At 38.0% G+C, this 26,769-nt stretch overlaps 1 protein-coding gene across 2 annotated transcripts in view; it reads right to left on the bottom strand.

Moving 5' to 3' along the window:
* Positions 1–26,769, bottom strand: part of LOC145279888 (ferric reductase 1-like) — a 459,209-nt gene that overhangs the window by 53,695 nt on the left and 378,745 nt on the right. For both annotated transcript variants that reach the window (XM_080131362.1, XM_080131363.1), the window contains exon 13: positions 4,938–5,037. In XM_080131362.1, coding sequence (XP_079987488.1) covers positions 4,938–5,037 — 100 coding nt within the window. The remainder of the gene's footprint in view (positions 1–4,937; positions 5,038–26,769) is intronic.

The raw sequence follows: 26,769 nt of genomic DNA, 5'->3' as shown, positions 1-26,769 counted from the left end.
TACAACCTTTTCGGTATAAAATTTCAGAATTTTTGTTAAATTTTATTTATTTTTTCTATTTTCTATTTTTACCCTCTCAAAATGCCGCCCCTAACAAGGGCCGCTCGTAAAATAAAGACACAGTTTTCCAATTCTGATATCTTAAAAAGTTCCGATTTTTTTACAAACTTTTCGGTATAAAATTTCAATTTGTTTTAGCTTTAATTTATTTTTATTTATTTTTTCTATTTTCTATTTTTATCCTCACAAAATGTCGCCCCCTGGTATATGCCGCTCGTAAAATAGGGACACATTTTTCTGAGTCCATTACCTCCAAAAAAGTTTCAATTTTTAAAAAACTTTTCGGTATAAAATTTAAGATATTTTGTTAGCTTTTATTTATTTTTATCTATTTTTTCTATTTTCTATTTTTACCCTCTCAAAATGCCGCCCCACTGACATGGATCCCTCGTAAAATAGGGACACATTTTTCTGATTCCGATACCTCCAAAAGTTCCGATTTTTTTACAAACTTTTCAGTATAAAATTTCAAATTTTGTTAGCTTTTATTTATTTATTTTTTTCTATTTTCCATTTTTATCCTCACAAAATGCCGCTCCCCCCTGGTATGTGTTGTTCGTAACATAGGGACATATTTTTCCGATTCCAATTTTTCTGATTCAGATACCTCATGAAATTTCCGCTGTTTTACAACTTTTTGGTAAAAAAATTCCGATTATTTATTAGCTTTTATGTATTTTTTCTATTTTCTATTTCAACCCTATCAAAATGCCGTTCCTAACATGTGCCGCTCATAAAATAGGGACACATTTTTCTGAATCCGATATCTCTAAAAGTCCCGATGTTTTACAACCTTTTTGGTAAAAAAATTCCGATTTTTTATTAGCTTTTATGTATTTTTTCTATTTTCTATTTCAACCCTATCAAAATGCCGTTCCTAACATGTGCCGCTCATAAAATAGGGACACATTTTTCTGAATCCGATATCTCTAAAAGTCCCGATGTTTTACAACCTTTTTGGCATAAAATTTCAGATTTTTTGTTAGCTTTCATTTATTTTTTTTTAACCTCTCAAAATGCCGCCCCCTGGCATGTGCCACCGGAGGCGGACCGTCCCCCGCCCCTCCCTTGCTACGTCACTGCTGTCTCCATATTTTCAAACTCTATCTCCTCCGAAACTAAAAGTCACAGAGCGGCATAGGGGCCTCAAATGATTGGGGTTTTTTTTACCGGCTGTTCTTTTATAGGTCTTTAGCCGGTTAAAATAGTTTTTAAGTGGTCAAAAATGGGTCAAAATTGAAAAAATCGTAATACATTTTTGTACAGTCATCTTAGTTTATTTTTAATTTTTAATCAGTTCATATGCGTGTAACGTTGGCACAGTGGTAACGTCAACAGCTTTGAATGCTTCGGTTTCGATTCTAGTTGATGGTACCTAAATACTTTTTTTTTCATTTTTGAAATCACGATTTCAGAATAATATATATGAAACCTGGATTAATTGAAATATCATATTTAAGTGTATTTTATGACCGGACAACCTTTTGCTAGTATATATATATATATATATACTAGCAAAAGTACCCGTAGTTGACTGAGTTCAAAAACAGCCTAGAGAAAATGGACTCTGATTTATGGAAGTATGATAGGTTATGAAAATCAAGGGTTGTAAATTTGGGTGTATCAAAACCAAAGCAAAATATGATGAAAGTAAAAATAAAATAGATAAACCCCATAATTTATTATACCATACCTATTCACACTGAAACACTTATCACAATATTCTGTGAATCTATATTAAAAAACCTTGTTAAACTTTGTGACATATTTCCATTTTATGGAGGTCAAGCGCGAACGAACACCCCATACTTTTATTATACCATATTTCTTCAAACTGAAACATAATTATCAAAGTGTACTTACGCAGATAGATATGAAAAGTCTTTATTAAAGTTTGTGCCTATTTCCATTCTATGGAGGCCAGGCGCGAATGTAGACCCCACAATTTTATTATACCATCCCTATTTAAGTAAAAACATACTTATCAAAGTATTCTTATATACATCTATATCAAAAACACTTGTAAACGTTTTTTTTTAATTTTTAAATTTTTTATTTACATACTTTGTGGACCAGGCGCGAACGCAGACCCCACAATTTTAATGAACCACCATTTTGCCAGATACAAACATACCCATTCTCAATACATCTTCTATCATTATATGTCATCAGTTTTTTAAAATAGTCAACCATATAGGAGCCTATTTGTGACCCCCCCCCCCCCCCACACAGCTTTATATTATATACACATACATATTTCCATACACTATTTTGTTTTTCATCTATTCTTCAGATCATATTGTGTAATGGTGTTATCAACGCATAATGTTTATAACGTTTGTTCATAAGGGAATTATATCTTCTTACTTATTTACTTTGGTTCAAGTTATGGCGCATCTATCTTTCTGGGTTTTACAAATGGTCTTACCAAAAAAATGGAGTTTTATAGTATGTGAACCGGTGTTGTTTCAGCTGCCCGTGCAACTTTTACACGTTCATACTCAAATTTGTCATTACAATAAGATATTGCGAAACGTATATTGGTGTTTTCCTTTCTTTTTCCTTTTGTGGCTGTGATATCCTCGTATTGAATTGCATCTGCCCCATTGTTCTGTACTCTCTGTAAATGGAACCATTTCGTAACACAGTGATGAATGGACGTAAGTCTTCTTTTTTTAGAGACGTAATTGAGTTTATTTCTGCTTTTCCATTAGGTCAGATACTCATCGCCACTTTCTTGCTAACCCTTTAGCTTGATGGGATGTCTTGAGTTCCTGCTACATTTCAACCACCTGTGCATTCCTTCACATTCAGGAATCAACTGCTATGTGTTCTCGTCGCTTCCCTGAGATGGACTCTAATCTTTCTTTCCAATCTCATTACCTGGGCGTGAATTTCATCACAAATCTCACCAACTTTCGTTCTCATCTTGTGACGTTACAATCTGATGACAATAACGCCATGTCAACCAATTGACCCAACTCTAGTGTAACCCTGTGATCTGTTTTCAAAAAGATTTGCAGCTGCGTTTGAAGCAGATATTTTGAACTCAGATAACTTTCAAACTAAAACAATAGGAGCCTGTTACTTAAATCCATCTTTACTGTACTAGCTAAACCTGTCATTCTGCCACCATAGAGCTTTATGATTTAGCAATGCTAGAATTTACATCTGAACCAATCATGGTATCTTTGTACCAGCTGTATTAATTGCTTTAATTGCCATAGACAAAGTTTTCATTTAAAATGTAGTCAAATAAAAGATAAATGGTTTAACTTTCTTTCTTTCTTCTATGCCTTCATTTTCTTTTTAACTCTATTTTTCTTCTTAACAGGTTTAGAAAACAAATGAATGGAGAGGTTAGTAAATGGAAACGAGAGGTTAAAAATACCTACGGTTTTGCTCTTCTCTGATGCTTCACCAATTGAACTACTTCACACACACACACACACACACACACACACACACACACACACACACACACACACACACATACAAAAAGGAAAATGCTCGATGTATATCTACAGTTGTAAATACTAACTTTTGGTGCTGGCTGGACATGTGTCTTCTCACAATGAATCTGCTGTTGTCCTTAGAGCTCAAGCGAAAGGCCTCATATTAGGATCAGGATTCTTTTGGATAAGCAAACGGTCTCTTGGGATTGGAGCTTTTGATCACAGTAAGGGGACGAGCATTGTAGTGCATAAACTTTGTAAATGTTTTATAATCAACTGATGAGTCGTCAAAGCAAGTCCGAAAATTTGGCCCAAATCATTGACAATCAAAGATAGAAGAGAATTCATATCTTTACTTTATATATAATATGATTGAGTATACATAGTTTGTTTGTGTGCGCATCCCAGGAAGATTATGAATGCCATGTAGATAAACAAATGTAGAGATGTGCTACTGCATTTACTAATATAGAAGAATCTCAGCTAAGTATTGAGGGAATAGGTGAGTCTGAATGACTCCTAAGTCAATAGTTGTGTGAGAGAAGGGGGCATGAGAGAATGCCCAGATTAAGTTTGAAAGATACAGAGGACAGAAACTTGAAATGGAGGAATATCTACACGAATGATTAGCAAGATCGCATGATACACAAAAGCAAGTAGTGAAGTATAGTCATGGCCTGGTGGTTTCCATAAAACAGTCATCGTCATGTTGACAGACTGCTGCGCTAACTTTACATACATTGGTCACACAAATACTGGATAGAAACTCAACTGTATCCATATGTAAATAAACATGCCTTTTAATAATAATGTTCTTTTTCAAAGTTATGAAATACACATCGACCTAGTGGGAGAAGGTAGCAGCAGAAAAAGAGACAAGGAAAACACGTCAAAACACGTAAATATTACAAAATTTGATTGCATTTATTTGCATTATTGCAGCCGGCTTGGTAATAGTAAAATTTTCAATTAATAATTTGAATTATATTTTCTATTTTTTTTTTTTTTTGTCGGTTACACTATATTAATCAGTCAGTCAGATTTAGAAGAAGTAGCATCCTATGATATTCTATTTGTGAACCATTTCCTCTTTCTTAGCATCACAACCTGATGGAAATGGAAGAGAGCTTGAAAACGGATTAAAAGTTTACATTAATGAGTGTATAATAAAATTCCGTAAAACGCAAACAAATCTGGCCGGGATGATTAGTTGTATAATGAATTCCCAGGAAGATTTCATTAATATTTCTTTTACAACTTTCAAATTAACTGCTGATTATTTTCAAGACCTCCTTCTCTTTCAAATATGTGATCTTCATTGATAAATCAGAAGGTTTGGTATTGCTCAGTCTCCTTTACTATACGTCTTCTATGCATCTTGTATTCATCAATAAAATATAATCTGATAAAAATGATATTTACCTGCCAAAATGAAAGCAATTCCACCAACACACCTATGGGCCCAGTTAAACCAAGGACGTTTTGGACTATCTTTATTAGGCCGGAAGAAAGCCATTATTGGCTGTGAATAAAGCAATAAAATACATTAATAAAAATTAATCAAAAAGACTTAATAAAATAACCAATGATCCATTTTGTTTACTGGATTTTATTTAAAAGAAATATAAAAAGATCATATGATATAAATGACATTTTTACTGATATGTAATCTAAAATAAGACTGATAAAATATTGTTATGAATTAAAATTAATTTGCAGATGTTTTTTTTAAAGAATTTGACTGAAATGAAAATATCTTTTGTTACATGATCATTTCGAAAAAAATAATAAAGTAAAAATGACTAAAAGCAGCAGTATGCACAATAATAACCACTGGAGATCGTTTTGATTAATTTGTTTTAAAATAATTTATTTTAAGTAACAAGAAAAACTAATGGGAATGTCTGTGTGCTTGGAAAAAGACAAGTTTTATTTACATAATTAACAAAAAGTTTGTTAAATACGTAATCCTATAATGAAAGTAAAGAACCTCTTCTTGAACAAGATCGCAACAAATAACAACATATCTCAACTAACGTAAGAAAGCTACAAAAAAATATGAAAAATTGGCTTTCAAAACTATGTCCCCCTATCTTTATTCCACCATTTTTGCTCGTACCTATAATTCAAACAATTAGATAGAACGAAAAATGCTCTTTAAAATGATATATAAAGTTAAGATATTATAACGAAAACTTATTTTAAAATACATCATTTGAAATCAAAATTAAACATTTCGCAAGAACTTTTGGTACTTGTACACTTTATCGCCGAAACTGGAGACGCCATTTTATTTCGTGCACTTGCCCTTAAAATCCAAGGGAGAAATCAGTATTTTAAACTATGACCGAAGCATAACAAAAAAATTAAACAGGCGAACGATTGCTTCCGGAAATAATAAATTAACCTAAAATTAAATTAAAAACTTTCCCGTTTTCATTAATCAAATCGAAACATTTCCAATTAAACAATTATGGATATATGTTCTCTTTCACTTTATTTACTTTTTTTCATAGTTTATCTAGTTTCATTTTTTTTTTGTTATTTATTTTTAACTTCGGCCATTGTTTAAAATACTGATTTCTCCCTCTGATTCTAATCGACAGGTGCTCGAAATAAAATGGCGTCTCCAGTTTCGGCGATAAAGTGTATATTGCATGAGGGACTAATAAAAGTTTTCACCGTCTCGAGTTGCGTCCCTTGCCGGTGTACGTTTTGCTTTGTTTACAATGATAAATAAAGACGTCATTATGTAAAAGCCAATCGTTCGTTCTGTCTTTTCTAATCCATTGACATCCTCAATAAGATAATGACAATGGTAGGATGGAAAGAGTCCAAATAAGATGTAGAAAAGAATAAGAAGCGGAAAGCTATTTGCAGAAACAGATAAGTAACTTTATTGTTCTTGTTTAAAATTGTAATTTATACGTACGTCACGTGGACGGAAAAAAATATCCGAAACGGTCATGGAAGAAACAAACAGACCAGTAGCTGGCATAAGGCCTCTGGCGCCCCTATGTATGGAAGACAATTTAGCGGCGAATTGGAAGTTGTTTAAACTTAAATGGTATAATTACGCCATTATTACGTGTTTGACGAAACGGTCATTACAATATCAGAGGGAACTTTTGCTTCATACGTTGGGAGATGATGCATTGAAAGTTTACTACGGGTTTCAATTTTCAACACCTGGCTGACAGAAAGATATTTTCTACCCTGGATCTACAAGATGGATTTTGGCATGTAAAATTAGATGAAGCCAGCAGTCGCTTAACAACATTTTCTACACCATATGGTAGGTTCCGGTGGAAAGTTTTACCTTTCGGGATTGCTCCAGCACCGGAGATATTTCAAAAGACCCTTTTTGACAATGTGTCCGATTTGGAAGGGGTAGATAACAAAGCTGATGATCTTCTGGTGATTGGGAAGGATAAAATGATGGAAGAAGCAACATTTGATCATGACCAAAAACTCAGGAACATGTTGCAGAGATGTCATGATCGTGAGATGCGATTGAATGTTGAAAAATTAAACCTACGACAAACGTCTATATCTTTCCTGGGACACATGATTACCAGTGATGGTTTACGTCCTGATCCTGGAAAGTTAAGAGCCATAAAAGAGATGCCGTGCCCAATAGATGTGAAGGGAGTGAAACGATTGGTTGGATTCGTAAATTACCTGGCAAAATTTCTACCACACATATCTGACGTAAAAATTTAGTGAAGGCAGATGTGCCATGGACATGGTCCCAAATTCATGAAGAGGCTTTTAGGAAAATTAAAGAGTTAGTGAGTGAGGCACCAGTATTAAGGTACTATGCCCCCAACAATCTTTGGTCATTCAATGTGATGCAAGTGAGAAGGGCATGGGGGCTGCACTACTACAAGAGGGTCAACAACTAGCCTATATCAGCCGTGCATTGACTGACACAGAAACTCGGTATGCACAGATTGAAAAGGAACTACTAGTAGTAGTCTACGCATGTGAACGGTTTCGCCAATATACGTTTGATCGACAGATAACAGTACTAATTGATCATAGGCAAATGGAAACGATCATGAAAAAAGAATTGGTGAAATGCCCAAAACGACTGCAAAACATGTTAATGCGACTACAGGCTTACGATGCTTTAGTTCTGTACCATCCAGGTAAGAAAATGTTCCTTGCAGACCCGCTATCAAGAGCATACATTTATGGATTTGGCGGCGAATATATGGATGATGAAGATGATTTCAAGGAAGCAGAATATATTCCTATAACAGAGAGAAGGATGCTTGCTCACCACGAAGGAAGACAGAAGCATGCAGCAGTTGCAGCAAGTAATTCTGGAAGGATGGTCAGAAGACAAAATACATCTTGACCCAGAGGTGAGACCATATTTTAATATGCGGAGTGAAATGACGGTGCAAGATGGGTTAATTTTCAGAGGAAACCAGGTAGTGGTCCCACTGACACAGCGGGGAGTGTTGAAAGAAAAATTGCAATCCACACAACTAGTAGTAGAGCGATGTTGCAGAAGAGCAAAAGAATGTTTGTATTGGCCAAATATGAACAGTGACATAAGGGACTACATTTTGAAATGCCCCACGTGTAAAAAAATATGAAGTAGCCAATCTGGCAGAACCATTAAGGGTCCATTAAGTTCCTGACAGACCCTGGGCAAAAGTGTGTATAGATCTCTTTAAGTTTGCAGATAGAGATTATCTCTGCACAGTTGATTACATGAGCAACTTTTGAGAAATTGATCATTTTCACAATACACAAGCAAAGACAGTGATAACTAAACTGAAACACCATTTTTCACGACATGGAATACCAGATCAGGTGGTACTGATAATGGGCCTCAGTTTAGTAGCCAGGAATTTTCTACCTTTGCAAAAAAGTGGTGTTTTACACATACACCGGTTAGTCCATACAATAGCAAAGCAAATGGTAAGGTGGAATCTGCAGTAAAGATGGCAAAAAACTGGAAAGCGATGGAAGATAAGGTTGACCCATACCTAGCATGTTGGATCACAGGAATACGCCAGGCAGGGGTCTCTTATCACCAGCTCAGAAGCTGATGTCAAGAACAAAAACACTTCTCCCAACCAGAGAGGATTTACTCAGGCCAGAATTGCCCAAAAATCTAAGAAAAATGGTGAAGCAAGACCGCAGGAGGCAAGAACATTCTTTCAACCACAAAGTAAAACCACTGAAACCATTGTATCCTGGAGATGTAGTCCGGATGAAACCACATATAAATGGTCAAAAAGAGAGGAGGAAAGTAGTGGTAGGGCGGAGACTGGATGAGCGATCATACCATATAAAAGTGGATGGGAAATTATATCGACGGAATAGAGTAGATTTGAAGAAAACTGCAGAGACACCCCCACTCACATCGGTAATACACCAGCCATATGAAGTGCAAAGAGAGTTACCCAAGAATGCAGGGCAGGGTACAGAAGAGATATGCACCACAGAACCACCTCAATATGAAGGTGAAGTAAGAGAAAGCCCAAACCCAACCCCATCCCAACAAAACCAAGCCCGGAAAGGTTGTGGACAACATGGTCAGGAAGAATAGTAAGAGATCCTGTGAGATTCAGGGATTTCAGAACATAAGTGAAAGGGCAGAATAATCCCTGTTAGGTATGAGGGTAGTCAGCCCAATGAATGCCTACATCACTATATTTAATAGACCCTGTTTTCATTCTTAGACTTATTGTTTTTTTTTTTTTGTTGTTGTTCAGTTTTGTCATTGAGAAAGGGGAAGATGTTGCATGAGGGACTAATAAGAGTTTTCACCGCCTCGAGTGGCGTCCCTTACCGGTGTTTGTTTACAATGTTTTGTTTAATAAAGACGCCATTATGTAAAAGTCAATCGATCGTTCTGTCTTTTCTAATCCATTGACATCCTCAATAAGATAATCACACAGTGTAGAAGCACTGAATTTACGAATATAAAAAAAAATAATTTAATATTTAGGTTTAATTGATTGCAATTTAAATCAAGGTTTAGTGTTTACTTCATGGGATAATATTTCATTGTTCAAATGTTTCAATGTTATTCCACCTTACCAAATGATAATAATTTTTATTAGAATTATACAAGTAGAAAGGTATAATTTTTTATACACCTGTCTGTACGTATTTTTAGTATTTTTGTTTCGGCGCTTATACTCCGATCTAAGAGAGATAACCAGCATAGATGTGGTGTAAATGAAGAAAAAAGAAACAAGAACGACCGACCGCGTTTTTGTGTGTCTTACCTCGTGTTCATAATGAAGAAGAAAGAAACAAAAATGGCTGCCCTGTTGCTTTATATGCCTACAGGGTGACCACGAGGTATGCAAATGAGATGCTCCTGATTGGAAATAAAAGAGGAGTGATTTGGGGAAATAGGGCATTCTGAAGTTTGATTGCGAGTAGAGAAGTTGTATTTGCAGAAGAGAAAAGCTAAAGTTGCAGAAGTTCGTTTTGGAGTGGAGAGAAGACGCGTCAAGTGGGAACGGGAAGGTGAAAGTTCGGACAGCAGTGTCACGCAAGCAACAAGCTATTTCGGCGTATCAAGCAATTAACATGGCTGAGTGGAGACTGAGCACTCAGATGTTGAGACCCTGGGGAGGGCGACCTGATTAAGTGGCTGGAGAAATTAAAAATGGTGGCGAAGCTGCAAAAGATAGAAGATGTGGTCACCCTGCTGCCGCTATACTAAGAGGGGGAAGCCCTCACGATTTACCAGCAGATGCGAGATGAAGACAAGGAAGACCTTGCCTTAGTGGAGCAAAGGCTGAAATTGGCCTTCGCGGAGGGCCCATTTGAAGCACTTGGCAAGCTGTCAAGTTTGAGGTGGACCGGCGAGTCCGTTGACGTCTTTGCGGCAGAGATCAGGAGACGGGCAGGGTTGGCTGGTTACGTGGGGAGGAGCCTGGAGATGACAGTAAAGCTGTACCTAGTGAACGGCTTCCCAGAGGAAATCTCTGCGAACATGCAGAGAATCACGGGGATCCATTCTATGGAAGTGGACGATCTCTTGGTCCACGCCAGAGTCCTAGTGAAAAATGTTAAAAGCCCAATCGTGGCTGCAGCTGTGAGTGGAAATATGTGCATGAGGCCTCACTTGAATGAGAGGCAGCCGGTGAGGCGACAGGAGGGGAGACCTGCCATCAAGTGTTTCCGGTGCCAGGGTCCTCATCTGATCAAGGACTGCAAAGAGCCGAGACCGGGGATCACGTGCTACCGATGTGGACAAGTGGGGCATATTAGCCGCTATTGTGTTGCTGCACGGGACCAGGGAAACGAGTGAAGGGAGCTATTGCGCCAGTGGTTACCCCTTCTGTGTGGAAATGGCGCATGATGGAACATTGCCTCGGTTACCGGTGGTAGTCAATGGGAAGAGAGCCATAGCCCTTGTCGACACAGGCTGCACTACAACGCTGTTAGCAAGGAATGTCGCAAGGTCATGGAGCGGAACCAGGATTATTAGGACCGTGGATGGCAGTGATGTGAAATGCCTAGGAGAGACGACAGCGGAAGTAATGGTGCAAGGGGTGTACATTGAACTGCAAGCCCTAGTGTTGAATCATCTGGTCGGTGGTGTCGACGTGATTATAGGTATGAGTGCAATTAACCGACTGGGGGGCGCTACGTTAAGAGGGGGCCAAGTGACATTTGGACGTCTTAGCGCAGTGGGGATGGCAGGAGTGGAAGGTGATAGAACTGTCAGAACCCCAAAACCGGAGGTTTGCTGCATTGAGGACAAAGATTTCCTGGCGAAGTTTGATGGCGTGAGGTGGACGGTGGAATGGAAATGGATCTCCGGGCCCCCAGAACTACAGAATAAGGTGGGCTGCTACGAAAACACCCTGCCAGGAGAAATAAGAAAAGGATTCGAGGAAGAAGTGGAGAGGTGGATAAAAGAAGGAATTCTGAAACCGTGGACAGGGGAAGAAAAAGGAGTGTTGCCACTACTGGCGGTTGTTCAGCCTACCAAAAACAAGATTAGGCCCATGCTGGATTTTAGGGAATTGAACAGACACGTAGCCTGCCACACTGGAACGGGGATCGACGTATGTGAGGATGTCATGAGGAAATGGAGAAGAATGGGGCGGGCCACTAAGATTGTCGATCTGAAATCGGCATATCTGCAGATCCATGTAGATGAAAAACTCTGGCAGTACCAACTGGTCCGGTACAAGGGGCGGGTGTATTGTCTGACGAGGTTAGGCTTTGGGCTGAGTTCAGCCCCCAAAATTATGACTGCCGTACTGAAGACAGTGCTAGCAAAGAGTGTACAGTGGAGGAGGTCACTAGCTCGTACATTGACGACATCCTGGTGGAGGAGGCAGAGGTGACAGCAGAGAAAGTAAGAAGCCATGTCGAGAAGTATGGGTTAACCACAAAACCGGCGGAGGCCCTAGATGGAGGAGCGGTGCTGAGGTTGAAACTAAGGCGAAATGGAAAAGACAGCCTTGTCTTCGAACGAGGGAATGCAATACCCAAAGTTGGATCTGAGCTGACGAGGCGAGAACTCTTCTCAGTCTGCGGGAGGCTGGTCGGGCACTATCCTATCGCTGGCTGGCTCAGGATAGCATGCAGCTTTATTAAACGACAAACAGGCACTGATGACTGGGAGGGCCGTGTGACGAAGGAGGTTACGAACATGCTGCAAGAAGTCATTGCGAGAGTGAGGAATGAGGACCCAGTGAAAGGGAAATGGTATGTCAGCGGCGAAGACGCGGGTGTGGTTTGGTGCGATGCCAGTAACCTGGCGTTGGGCGTCGTACTAGAGATAGGAGGTGTAACTGTGGAGGATGCGGCGTGGCTAAGAAAAAACAACGACTTCTCCCATATCAACGTAGCAGAACTAGATGCCGCTATAAAAGGAATCAATCTGGCCCTGAAATGAGGATTGAAAATAATTGAAGTCAAAACCGATTCGGCATTGGTAGCGTCGTGGATTCGGTCGGCAGTAACTGGCGATAAGAGAGTTAAGAAAAGGGGTGCTGCGGAAATGCTGATCAACTGCAGACTCGGAGCGCTCACCGACCTGATAGCGGAATTCCAGTTGAGAGTATCTGTTATGTTGGTCCCGTCAGAAAAAAACAAGTCGGATTCGATGACACGCGTGAAAAAGGCCTGGCTGCAGGAGGGAAAAGAGGTCTCCTCGGTATGCTGTGCAGGGGAAGAAGTCAAAGAGTCACACTAAATGCGCCACTTTGGTCGAGAACGAACGTTATTCCTAGCCAGAGAGTTTTACCCGGAGACCACCGAGGAGGAGGTTAGGGAGGTGGTGGAGAACTGTCGAGAGTGCCAATCAATTGACCCTGGACCGTCCAGACACGAAGCAGGAGAGCTACACGTTGCGGAGGACTGGAAGCGATTGGCCATTGACGTGACACACTATCGCCATAAATTGTATCTGTTGATGGTCGACTGTGGACTGGGAAGGTTTGCCATCTGGAGAGAGATCAGGGCAGAAGCTGCATGGGCGATCGGAGGGGTCATCGAGGAGATATTTTTGGAGAGAGGGCCGGTTGAGGAACTTTTAATGGACAATGGCCCCGCTTTCCGATCAGAAGCCTTTAAAGGGGTGTGCGATAAGTGGGGAGTAAGGCAATTTTTCAGAGCAGCGTATCGGCCGAGTGGCAACGGAATAGTGGAGAGGAATCATCGCTACATTAAAGCCGCTGCGGAAAAAAGCAACGTATCACCCATAGAGGCGGTGTTTTGGTATAACATCTCGCCGAAGACCAAACAAGATGAGACAACTGTGCCTCATAGGGCCGTTTTCACATATAAGTGGCGGCATCCGTGCAACAAAGCAGCAGGAATTGAGAGTGAAGAAGCCACTATCAAAGTAGGTGAAGAGGTGTGGGTGAAACCCCCCAATGCACAGTGTACCACTCGTTGGAAAAGAGGGGTCATAACAGGATTGCAGTCGAAGAACAATGTGATGGTGAATGGCGCTCTCCGGCATATCTTAGACCTACGTCATGTGACATTGCCGGTATGCAGTGAGGGCAGTGAAGAAGAAGAAATCGAGGGCCACCGAGAAGCAAATGATGCTGCTCAACCTGACTTAGGCCCGCGTTGTAGTGAACCTGAAAGCGTTAACCCCCGAGAAGTTGTCCCTCAGAGGCCTCGACGTGAGAGGAGGCGGCCTGCTTGGATGGAGGATTACGAAGTATCCTATTGATCTCGAAGATCAGGGGGGGCGTGTGGTGTAAATGAAGAAAAAGAGAAACAAGAACGACCGACCGCGTTTTTGTGTGGCTTACCTCGTGTTCATAATGAAGAAGAAAGAAACAAAAATGGCTGCCCTGTTGCTTTATATGCCTACAGGGTGACCACGAGGTATGCAAATGAGATGCTCCTGATTGGAGATAAAAGAGGAGTAATTTGGGGAAGGAAGGCATTCTGAAGTAAGATTGCGAGCAGAGAAGTTGTATTTGTAGAAGAGAAAAGTCGGATTCGGGGAGAGAAAAGCTAAAGTTGCAGAAGTTCGTTTTGGAGTGGAGAGAAGACGCGTCAAGTGGTAACCAGAAAGTGAAAGTTCGGACAGCAGTGTCACGCAAACGACAAGCTATTTCAGCCCATCAAGCAAATTAACATGGCTGAGTGGAGACTGAGCACTCAGATGTTGGGACCCTTTACTGGGGAGGGTGACCTGATTCAGTGGCTGGAGAAATTAAAAATGGTGGCGAAGCTGCAAATGATAGAAGATGTGGTCACCCTGCTGCCGCTATACTTAGAGGGGGAAGCCCTCACGATTTACCAGCAGATGCGAGATGAAGACAAGGAAGAACTTGCCTTAGTGGAGCAAAGGCTGAAATTGGCCTTCACTGAGGGCCCATTTGAAGCACTTGGCAAGCTGTCAAGTTTGAGGTGGACCGGCGAGTCCGTTGACGTCTTTGCGGCAGAGATCAGGAGACTGGCAGGGTTGGCTGGTTACGTGGGGAGGAGCCTGGAGATGACGGTAAAGCTGTACCTAGTGAACGGCTTCCCAGAGGAAATCTCTGCGAACATGCAGAGAATCACGGGGATCCATTCTATGGAAGTGGACGATCTCTTGGTCCACGCCAGAGTCTTAGTGAAAAATGTTAAAAGCCCAATCGTGGCTGCAGCTGTGAGTGGAAATATGTGCATGAGGCCTCACTTGAATGAGAGGCAGCCGGCGAGGCGACAGGAGGGGAGACCTGCCATCAAGTGTTTCCGGTGCCAGGGTCCTCATCTGATCAAGGACTGCAAAGAGCCGAGACCGGGGATCACGTGCTACCGATGTGGACAAGTGGGGCATATTAGCCGCTATTGTGTTGCTGCACGGGACCAGGGAAACGAGTGAAGGGGAGCTATTGTGCCAGTGGTTACTTCTGTGTGGAAATGGCGCATGATGGAACATTGCCTCGGTTACCGGTGGTAGTCAATGGGAAGAGAGCCATAGCCCTTGTCGACACAGGCTGCACTACAACCCACTACAACGTTGTTAGCGAGGAATGTCGCGAGGTCATGGAGCGGAACCAGGATTATTAGGACCATGGATGGCAGGGATGTGAAATGCCTAGGAGAGACAACAGCGGAAGTAATGGTGCAAGGGGTGCCCATTGGACTGCAAGCCCTAATGTTGAATCATCTGGTCGGTGGTGTTGACGTGATTATAGGTATGAGTGCAATTAACCGACTGGGGGGCGCTACGTAAAGAGGGGGCCAAGTGACATTTGGACGTCTCGGCGCAGTGGGGATGGCAGGAGTGGAAGGTGATAGAACCGTCAGAACCCCAAAACCGGAGGTTTGCTGCATTGAGGACAAAGATTTCCTGGCGAAGTTTGATGGCGTGAGGTGGACGGTGGAATGGAAATGGATCTCCGGGCCCCCAGAACTACAGAATAAGGTGGGCTGCTACGAAAACACCCTGCCAGGAGAAATAAGAAAAGGATTCGAGGAAGAAGTGGAGAGGTGGATAAAAGAAGGAATTCTGAAACCGTGGACAGGGGAAGAAAAAGGAGTGTTGCCACTACTGGCGGTTGTTCAACCTACCAAAAACAAGATTAGGCCCATGCTGGATTTTAGGGAATTGAACAGACACGTAGCCTGCCACACTGGAATGGGGATCGACGTATGTGAGGATGTCATGAGGAAATGGAGAAGAATGGGGCGGGCCACTAAGATTGTCGATCTGAAATCGGCATATCTGCAGATCCATGTAGATGAAAAACTCTGGCAGTACCAACTGGTCCGGTACAAGGGGCGGGTGTATTGTCTGACGAGGTTAGGCTTTGGGCTGAGTTCAGCCCCCCAAATTATGACTGCCGTGCTGAAGACAGTGCTGAGCAAAGACTGTACAGTGGAGGAGGCCACTAGTTCGTACATTGATGACATCCTGGTGGAGGAGGCAGAGGTGACAGCAGAGAAAGTAAGAAGCCATGTCGAGAAGTATGGGTTAACTGCAAAACCGGCGGAGGCACTAGATGGAGGAGCGGTGCTGGGGTTGAAACTAAGGCGAGATGGAAAAGAAAGCCTTGTCTTCAAACGAGGGAATGCAATACCCGAAGTCGGATCTGAGCTGACGAGGCGAGAACTCTTCTCAGTCTGCTGGAAGGCTGGTCGGGCACTATCCTATCGCTGTCTGGCTAAGGATAGCATGCAGATTTATTAAACGACGAACAGGCACTGATGGCTGGGAGGGCCGTGTGACGAAAGAGGTCATGAACGTGCTGCAAGAAGTCATTGCAAGAGTGAGGAATGAGGACCCAGTGAAAGGGAAATGGTATGTCAGCGGTGAAGACGCGGGTGTTGTTTGGTGCGATGCCAGTAACCTGGTGTTGGGCGTCGTACTAGAGATAGGAGGTGTAACTGTGGAGGATGCGGCGTGGCTAAGAAAAAACAACGACTTCTCCTATATCAACGTAGCAGAACTAGATGTCGCTATAAAAGGAATCAATCTGGCCCCGAAATGGGGATTGAAAATAATTGAAGTCAAAACCGATTCGGCAATGGTAGCGTCGTGGATTCGGTCGGAGGTAACTGGCAATAAGATAGTTAAGACCAGGGATGCTGCGGAAATGCTGATCAAGTGCAGACTCGGAGCGCTCACCGATCTGATAGCGGAATTCCAGTTGAGAGTATCTGTTGTGTTGGTCCCGTCAGAAAAAAACAAGGCGGATTCGATGACACACGTGAAGAAGGCCTGGCTGCAGGAGGGAATAGAGGTCTCCTCGGTATGCTGTGCAGGGGAAGAAGTCAAAGAGTCACACGAAATGCACCACTTTGGTCGAGAACGAACGTTATTCCTAGCCAGAGAGTTTTACCCGGAGGCCACCGAGGAAGAGGTTAGGGAGGTGGTGGAGAACTGTCGAGAGTGCCAATCAATTGACCCTGGACCGTCCAGACACAAAGCAGGAGAGCTACACGTTGCAGAGGACTGGAAGCCATTGGCCATTGATGTGACACACTATCGCCACAAATTGTATCTGTCGATGGTCGACTGTGGACCGGGAAGGTTTGCCATCTGGAGAGAGACCAGGGCAGAAGCTGCATGGGCGATCGGAGGGGTCATCGAGGAGATATTTTTGGAGAGAGGGCCGGTTGAGGAACTCTTAATGGACAATGGCCCCGCTTTCCGATCAGAAGCCTTTAAAGGGGTGTGCGATAAGTGGGGAGTAAGGCAATTTTTCAGAGCAGCGTATCGGCCGAGTGGCAACGGAATAGTGGAGAGGAATCATCGCACCATTAAAGCCACTGCGGAAAAAAGCAACATATCACCCATAGAGGCGGTGTTTTGGTATAACATCTCGCCAAAGACCAAACAAGATGAGACAACTGTGCCTCATAGGGCCGTTTTCACATATAAGTGGCGGCATCCGTGCAACAAAACAGCAGGAATTGAGAGTGAAGAAGCCACTATCAAAGTAGGTGAAGAGGTGTGGGTGAAACCCCCCAATGCACAGTGTACCACTCGTTGGAAAAGAGGGGTCGTAACAGGATTGCAGTCGAAAAACAATGTGATGGTGAATGGCGTTCCCCACCATATCTTAGACCTGCGTCGTGTGACATTGCCGGTATGCAGTGAGGGCAGTGAAGAAGGGGAAATCGAGGGCCACCGAGAAGCAAATGATGCTGCTCGACCTGACTTAGGCCCGCGTTGTAGTGAACCTGAAAACGTTGACCCCCGAGAAGTTGTCCCCCAGAGGCCTCGACGTGAGAGGAGGCGGCCTGCTTGGATGGAGGATTACGAAGTATCCTATTGATCTCGAAGATCAGGGGGGCGTGTGGTGTAAATGAAGAAAAAAGAAACAAGAACGACCGACCGCGTTTTTGTGTGGCTTACCTCGTGTTCATAATGAAGAAGAAAGAAACAAAAATGGCTGCCCTGTTTCTTTATATGCCTACAGGGTGACCACGAGGTATGCAAATGAGATGCTCCTGATTGGAGATAAAAGGGGAGTGATTTGGGGAAGGAAGGCATTCTGAAGTTAGATTGCGAGCAAAGAAGTTGTATTTGTAGAAGAGAAAAGTCGGATTCGGGGAGAGAAAAGCTAAAGTTGCAGAAGTTCGTTTTGGAGTGGAGAGAAGACGCGTCAAGTGGTAACCAGAAAGTGAAAGTTCGGACAGCAGTGTCACGCAAACGACAATAGACATAGCAAAAATAAGCATATTTTCCAAGGTACAATTTGGGACGGTTATTAATTAAAGTACACAAAACAAAACAAAAAAGCAAACAACCTGTTGCAATGAATCGATGGTAATTAGTGTAAATGAAAAATCTCAAAATAAGAAATTTGTTTTTCTTTTTTTTTTTTTAGTTAATCAGTCAGCGTCAGGATGATTAAATCTTTTTTGAAGATGATTTTGAAGTATTTATACTGTTTATTTCTGTCAATGATTAAAGTTTAATTTTCATTTTTTGTTGCTATTCTGTAGTTTAACCCGTAGTGTAATTAACAAAATTTCATATTTATTGAAAAAATACTATATATATATGTGTGTGTGTGTGTGTGTGTGTGTGTGTGTGTGTGTTAAAAAAAGTTAATTTTTTTTCCATAATATTATGTTGTATTCCTGCACGTAACCAATAAAAAATGAATAAAGAAAAGTTATAAGCTTTTATACTTTTCGTATTCTTTTTTTATACATTTTCATATATATATATATATATATATATATATATATATATATATGGCAGAACCGTGGTTCATTAAAACTGTGGGGTGTGCGTTCGCGCCTGGTCTACAAGTATGGAAATAAAAAATTAAAAAAAAACGTTTGCAAGTGTTTTTGATATAAATGTACATAAGAATACTTTGATAAGTATATTTTAACTTAAATAGGGATGGTATAATAAAATTGTGGGCTCTGCGTTAGCGCCTAGCCCCCATAGAATGGAAATAGGCACAAACTTTAATAAATATTTTTCATATCTATCTGCGTACGTATACTTTGATAATTATGTTTCAGTTTGAAGAAACATGGTATAATAAAAATTATGGGGTGTTCGTTCGCGCCTGACCTCAATAGAATGGAAATATGTCACAAAGTTTAACCAGGTTTTTTAATATAGAATATTGTGATAAGTGTTTCAGTGGGAACAGGTATGGTATAATAAATTATGGGGTTTATCTATTTTATTTTTACTTTCATCATATTTTGCTTTCGTTTTGATACCCCCAAATCCGAAGCTATCTCTTTACAACCCATCCTTTTTATAACCTATCATACATTCATAAATCAGAGTCCATTTTCTGTAGGCTCTTTTTGATCCCAGTCAACGATGGGTACTTTTGCTAGTATATATATATATATATATATATATATATATATATATATATATATATATATATATATATGGCGATTAGGCTACACTGAATATTCCGCGTTTCATCCACTTGAGGATTCTTCAGCTAAGAATCATAGAGTGGATGAAACGCGGAATATTCAGTGTAACTTAATCGGCATGTATATTTTATAACTTACTAACTAGCTCTACCTATGTATTGAGCACTTTTGAAGTAGATACTTAAAGTTTACGCATAAATTTATACTTTTGTATATAAATTTAATGTGAGTAAATGAAGTAGTTATATCAATATTTATATATCCATATATATATATATATATATATATATATATATATATATATATATATATATATATATATATATATATATACTACCTATTAATTAAATAAATACATCAACCTACTCATTTTTATTCTATGTATTTGTTTACTTATATTTTACTATATGCATTTACATACACATTTATTTGCCTTATTCCGGAGTTTGTAGATACCGGCCAGTCCCTCCCCTTAATTTGTATGTAAGTATGTATGTATGTTTTTGTTTAACTTGTATATGTTTTCGGATATGTTTTTGGATATGTGTATATATTTATGCATGCATGTGTGTTTGTATATATATGTATATATATATATGTGTGTGTGTTATTGTATATGTATACATATATGTATATATATGTATATGCGTGTGTGTATGTATGTATTTGTGTGTCTGTATGTATGTATATGTATGTGTGTCAGGTCATGTCATATGCTACTGGTACCATGTAACCCAGTACTACCTGCCTCATGGTCGGGTCACCGGCGACTAAACTGGTTCCCCCACCAGACTTGTTTGGTGAGGAGGGCGGCTAGTCTCCCTGGAGGATTAAAAACAAGACCTTCCAAAGGGCGAATGAACTCTTTTTCTGGGTCAACGTCCAACTTGCACCGTATATATTTGTGTGTGTGTATATGTGTATTGGGGTGGAGAGGGCTCCCGTAAGCCGTGGTGAAGGCAACCTTTCTAGGAGAAGCAAATCTCTGAAATAAAAAACCATAAAGCGGGAAACCAGTACCCGCATGAAGCTGGTCTGCAGTTTAATTTGTTGCTGGCTATCTTGCTCTTGCTTGTTGCTGGATCTCAACATTTTGAACCGAGAGAGAGACTTAGCTGTCGTACAAAGCCAAGACTCTGTAACATCATCTTTGTATAGATACTCCCTCAGGTATTTGGGCTCATGTCTGAGGGAGTGGCACTCGTCTGACAAGACGTTGCAATCATCATGTGTGTATATATATATATATATATATATATGTATGTGTGTGTGTATATATGTATATATAGGTTTTTTTTTTTTTAATATAATAGACGCTCCATTTCATAAACTTAGCCATTTATTTGTTCTTCTAACCAGTGTTTCTTAATTTAATTCTGGGACTTTCACGTGCATATCTAAATTGACCTAATTATTAATGCTAACTTTCGCGCTTTTTGTCTGGGTCAGTTTGACCTTGCTTTTCAAATTTAAACTTTCACAGCTTTTCGTTTTGTTTTTTTTTTTTAAACCTTAATTTACTTGATTCCTCCAGCCTTGACAGACGTGTTTTAAATATTCTCTCCAGTGCTTTTTCTTTTAATGATTTGGAATTCATTCCATTTGCGATTTTTCCCAAATAACTCTGCCTTTTGGATCATTTTGGACCATTTGGAATTTACCCATTGGATTGGAAATTTTAAATTCGACCGTTTTGGATTTTACCATTCTTGGATTTTTTACCCTTCACCGGACTATCCATTCATGTGAAATCTTTTTATCATTTTTCTTTTACCTCCTATTCCCCTTACCTCACCCTTTTTTTTAACCAAGTAAGATCTGTGACTTACTTGTAGTTTCATTAAATACTTTTATATGGAAAATCCGATCCCGCATTTTGCTAATTCCTGCCCTCTGATGAGAAGGAGAGTATTTCTTCGAAACTCCGCGGATTAAGGACTATCCACTTATCTTGTGCTTCCTTCTTTAAAATTAAATAACTTTTTAACTCTTTTTCAAGATGTCTTTTAACATGTTTTATTAATCATCTGTTCATATATATATATATATATATATATGCATATATATATCCATATATATATATATAGATATATATGCATATATATATCCATATATATATATATATATCCATATGTACATATATATATCCATATATCTATATATATATTTATATATATAACTACTTCATTTACTCACATAAAATTAATATACGAAAGTATAGATTTATGCATAAACTTTAAGTATTTACTTCAAAAGTGCTCAATACGTAGGCGCGGTGGATACTAGAAAGCTGATTGGCTAACTAAAATCCTCAACAGAAGAGGACCACATAAAAACGATAAATAACCACAGAGTTCGCGCATAAGCCTGACGAATCCTAGAGTCGATGAAACACCGAATATTCAGTGTAGCTTAATCGCCATATATATATTTTATAAATTACTATATTTATATATATATATATATAAAAATTTATATATGTATATATATCCATATATATATATATATATATATATATATATATATCCATATATATATATATGTATATATATATATCCATATGTATATATATATGTATATATATATATCCATATGTATATATATATATCCATATATATATATGTATATATATATATATATAAATGTATGTATATATATATCCATATGTATATATATATATCCATATATCCATATATATATATCCATACATATATGTATATATATATCCATATATATATATATATATATATATATATATATATATATGTATATATATATATAAACAGAGATGTGTGTGCCACAGACGATTTCTGATTGGTTAATCCAATAATCACATCTAAAAAAACTATGGTTCGTACGCTCTTACCTTTACCATAAAATATTATGGCTTTATTTATTGTCCATCTTGGAAGGGTTTAATTTTTTCATAACTTGTTATTTACAAATTAAAAAAATACGAAACTTACACAATCTAACAATCCAACCTACGACATCACGGCCGCCATTCTGGTGCTAGCCGCAGACACGTACACACAACACGAAAACAATGTTTTGAAAATCTAGCAAAAATTAATTTTCCTGAAAGTTTTCAATATTTAAAAATAAATTATGCCGACTGATAAAATTTTAAAACTTTTTTTAAAGCTAGAAAGATAAAATTTAAAAATACTTATTTATATATATATATATTTATATATATATATATATATATATATATATATATATATATATATATATATATATATGAAACTAAATTAAAAAAAAAATGCGCGTTCACTCGTGGTCTTTTCATTTCGGGTTTGTATTACTGTACACATAGATTCGAAAAAGTTGTCAAAAAACAAATATATAACAAATAAATGTTATTAGAGGCAAGATAAGTTACTTTTCTACCAAACTGGATATATTTTTCGTGTTTTTATTCAATGTAACATATTTATTCAGCTCGAAAAACGGGTTTGTATTACTGTACACATAGATTCGAAAAAGTTGATAAGATACGAAACAATATGCAAAATATAAACACAGCACGAAAACACGCGCACACACGCACACACACTCACGTCCACTACCGTCCTTGGCTACGTCACGTTGTTATGGCAACACAATAAATACACAGCAAATTTGATTTTCTTCATTTCTACGCAAATATTACGCAAATATAAATCATATAGAATATCTGTATGAATATAATTACACGTAATAGTTAAATAAAGATGATCATCGTATAAGAGAACCGAAAAAAAAACTAATAGGGAATTAATTAAAAACGATAAAAAATATGCACATTAGCTAGATCTTTTGTAGATGAATGCAATTCCACGACTCATAAATAACAAAGTTGTATTTTCTTTTTAAATAAATAGAAAAAAAGGGGTGTTGATAAGACTATCAATACACACAAAAAATATAGATTTATTTTTGGGTAAAGTTCCCCCGGGTTTTCCTTTCACTTCAGTAAATAATGGTCTTTTGTTATATATATGGCGTACTATTATCCTTATATATATGATGTTTATGTTTATATATATATATAAGTGATAGTGTCTGTGTGTGTCCGTGCGTCTGTGTGCATTTCCCTACGCTAAAACTGTCAATTTTAAGCCTACAGATTCGAAATTTGATATACAGGGTACTGAGATTTGGGAAAATCGATGTGATAGGTTTTCGACAGAAATTTGGCGATTAAGTGGTCAATATGCAACAATTTGACCTTTGAGAACTCTACCAAACTCCTCCTACAATTTAGGGTCTAAACACGTGATATTTTATATATAGATTCCTTGGACATGGATCTAACTTATTAACTTTACTTGATCCCTAAACAATAAATGTTAAGAGGTCATAATAGGGGTCAAAGTTTTAAAAAATTGACCTTTTTTTTTTCTCTCGGCATACACTTCAAAACACCTGGGCAACGCCGAGCACCGATTGCTAGTATATATATATATATATATATATATATATATATATATATATATATATATACATATATAAATATATATATATCCATATATATATCCATATATATATATCCATATATATCTATATATATATATCCATATATATATATCCATATATATATATATATATATATATATATATATATATATCCATATATATATATATCTATATATCCATATATCCTTATATATATATATACCCATATATATATCCATATATATATATGTATATATATATATATATATATCCATATATATATGTATATATATATATATATCCATATATATATGTATATATATATATATATCTATGTATTTCTTTTATTAGGGGTAAACAGTTACATATGGTCGCTACAAATAGTCATCTGTTTCAGTCAAAGACACTTCATCAGGCGACCTGGAACCTCACGACGCAAAAGAAAAAATGGAAAAATTGGGATGGATTAGAGAGAAACACATCTGAATCTCTCTCTCTCTCTCTCTCTCTCTCTCTCTCTCTCTCTCTATATATATATATATATATATATATATATATACATATATATATAATATATATATATATATCCATATATATATATATATATGGATATATATATATATATATATCCATATATCCATATATATACAAGAATAAAAAAGCATTGGAAATGCAAAAGGATATAGGGAAGGTATGCCAAAAAGTATACAAACAAGATAGCTATGAATGGCTAGGCACATGGAAATAGAATTGCATCCAAAGTATAGCCCTATAGCTTTTCTCCAATCTTCATTCCGTGCCATCATTACAGTTGTAAAAAGCTATAGGGCTATACTTTGGATGCAATTCTATTTCCATGTGCCTAGCCATTCATAGCCATTCTGTTTTGTATACTTTTTGGCATACCATCCCTATATCCTTTTGCATTTCCAATGCTTTTTTATTCTTGTTAATTAGTATTTTTACTTACAGTCTTATTTTTAAACTTACATTCATGATAGTATTGTCTTTTTTAGGAGGCGGCTCATTGCCGCCTCCATTAGTAGCAGGTCGCTTCCTGCTGGGTTTTAGGTCTTTGGGTTTTGGGCCTTAGGAGTTGCCTCTTGGTCCTCCATCGGTTCTATATTACATAGAGAGTGCTACCGCCTCTCTGATAAAACAGTTAGAGTATTATAAAGTTCTAAAATGTTCATACCTTCACTATTAAATTTTTCTTGACTTTCTTGCAGTTTCTTTTGCGGTTAATTTAACTTATTTCCTTTGGCGTTTGGTGAGTTCTTAGAAGAACTGGTCTGATCTACTTTTCTTAGCGAGCGAAGAGATTCAGCTGCATTTAACAATGGTTGCTATAGTGTATTTTTGCGCATGCGTGAGAATTTCAAGTTTCCTCCTTATTTTTCAATAGTTTGACAGTAGTCATGTGTCTTTCTGCCAAGAGCGACAGACGTCAGTGTTAGCCGTGATCGTCTAGAGGTTAGGACCCCACCTTGTGGCCGTGCTAACTTAGGTTCGAATCCTGGTCACAGCATTGACATTTTGTACATATTTTACAGTCCAAAATCTGAAGAATTATTTGTTTTTATAACATTGTTTTTTGACGTCGTACTTGCTGATAGGTTACTCTTATAACAATTTTGATCAACTGAGATAAAGATTTCGTGGTTTCATTAACGCTGGTGGGTTACTGTTTAAAGAAAAAACCTTAACGTTCACCTCAAATATTCAGCGTCCAAGAAATATAGGCCACTGGCAAACTGGAACGTCTGTGAGCATCCGGTGTATTATTTGGAGCTGTCCCTTTTGAGAGAAGTTCCGTGTTCGAAGTGGTCTGTCTACATTGGGTATATAGTGTTTAAAACTTGTTATTACACGTAATCTTATTTAATTATGGAGTTAGCTAAAAAGCGATGGGTCACTGCACTTCTCCGTGTAAAGAACAGTCGATTGATGCTTGAACTGTTGTCAGAGACCGTTCGTACACCGAGATACATCGTCTCAAAAGAAAGACGAAAGAAGAAGAAAGAAGAAAGAAGAAAGAAGAACAATTGGCCATTTTTGTACCCTTTTCTTTTTGCTCTCTTTTGACATTTTAACCGACGTTCTGACACTCGCTGGATTCGTAAGACACTTCTCTGTAAGAATATGTGCTTTTTGAAACTTATAAGTTGATTTTAGTTTAGATTTGGATAGTTTTGTTTTGTAGGCGTATATAGGCGTGTACGGGCCATCCCTATATAGAGAGTGCTACCGCCTCTCTGATATCCATATGCATATACATATATATATATATATATATATATATATATATATATATATATATATCCATATATATACATATCCATGTATATATATATATCCATACATCTAGATATATTTGTATATATATCCATATTTATATATGTATATATATCCATATCTATATATATCCATATTTATATATGTATATATATATCCATATGTATATATATATATATCCATATGTATATATATATCCATACATATATGTATATATATATCCATATATATATATATATATATATATATATATATCCATATATATATATATCCGTATATATCCATATATATATATATATATATATATATATCCATATATATCCATATACATATACATATATATATATACATATATATACATATATATATATATATACATAGTTGGGACTCTTTTTGCCCCACTAAACAAAAATATAATCTTATCAACACTCTTATCCATAGAGCTTGTATGATATGTTCAGAGACCAAATTAAATGATGAAGTCAAATTTATTACCAAAACTCTTTGCAATAATGGTTTTCCATTGCAAATCGTGGAATCTACTATTAAAATAAAATCTCTAATTTCAATTTCAATATATATATATATCCATATATATACATATCCATGTATATATATATATATCCATACATCTATATATATTTGTATATATATATCCATATTTATATATGTATATATATCCATATCTATATATATATCCATA

Source organism: Euprymna scolopes, chromosome 7 (genome assembly GCF_053919585.1).
Source record: "Euprymna scolopes isolate OS-2025 chromosome 7, ASM5391958v1, whole genome shotgun sequence".
Lineage (NCBI taxonomy): Eukaryota > Metazoa > Mollusca > Cephalopoda > Sepiida > Sepiolidae > Euprymna > Euprymna scolopes.
This window is presented reverse-complemented; position numbering and strand designations above follow the sequence as displayed.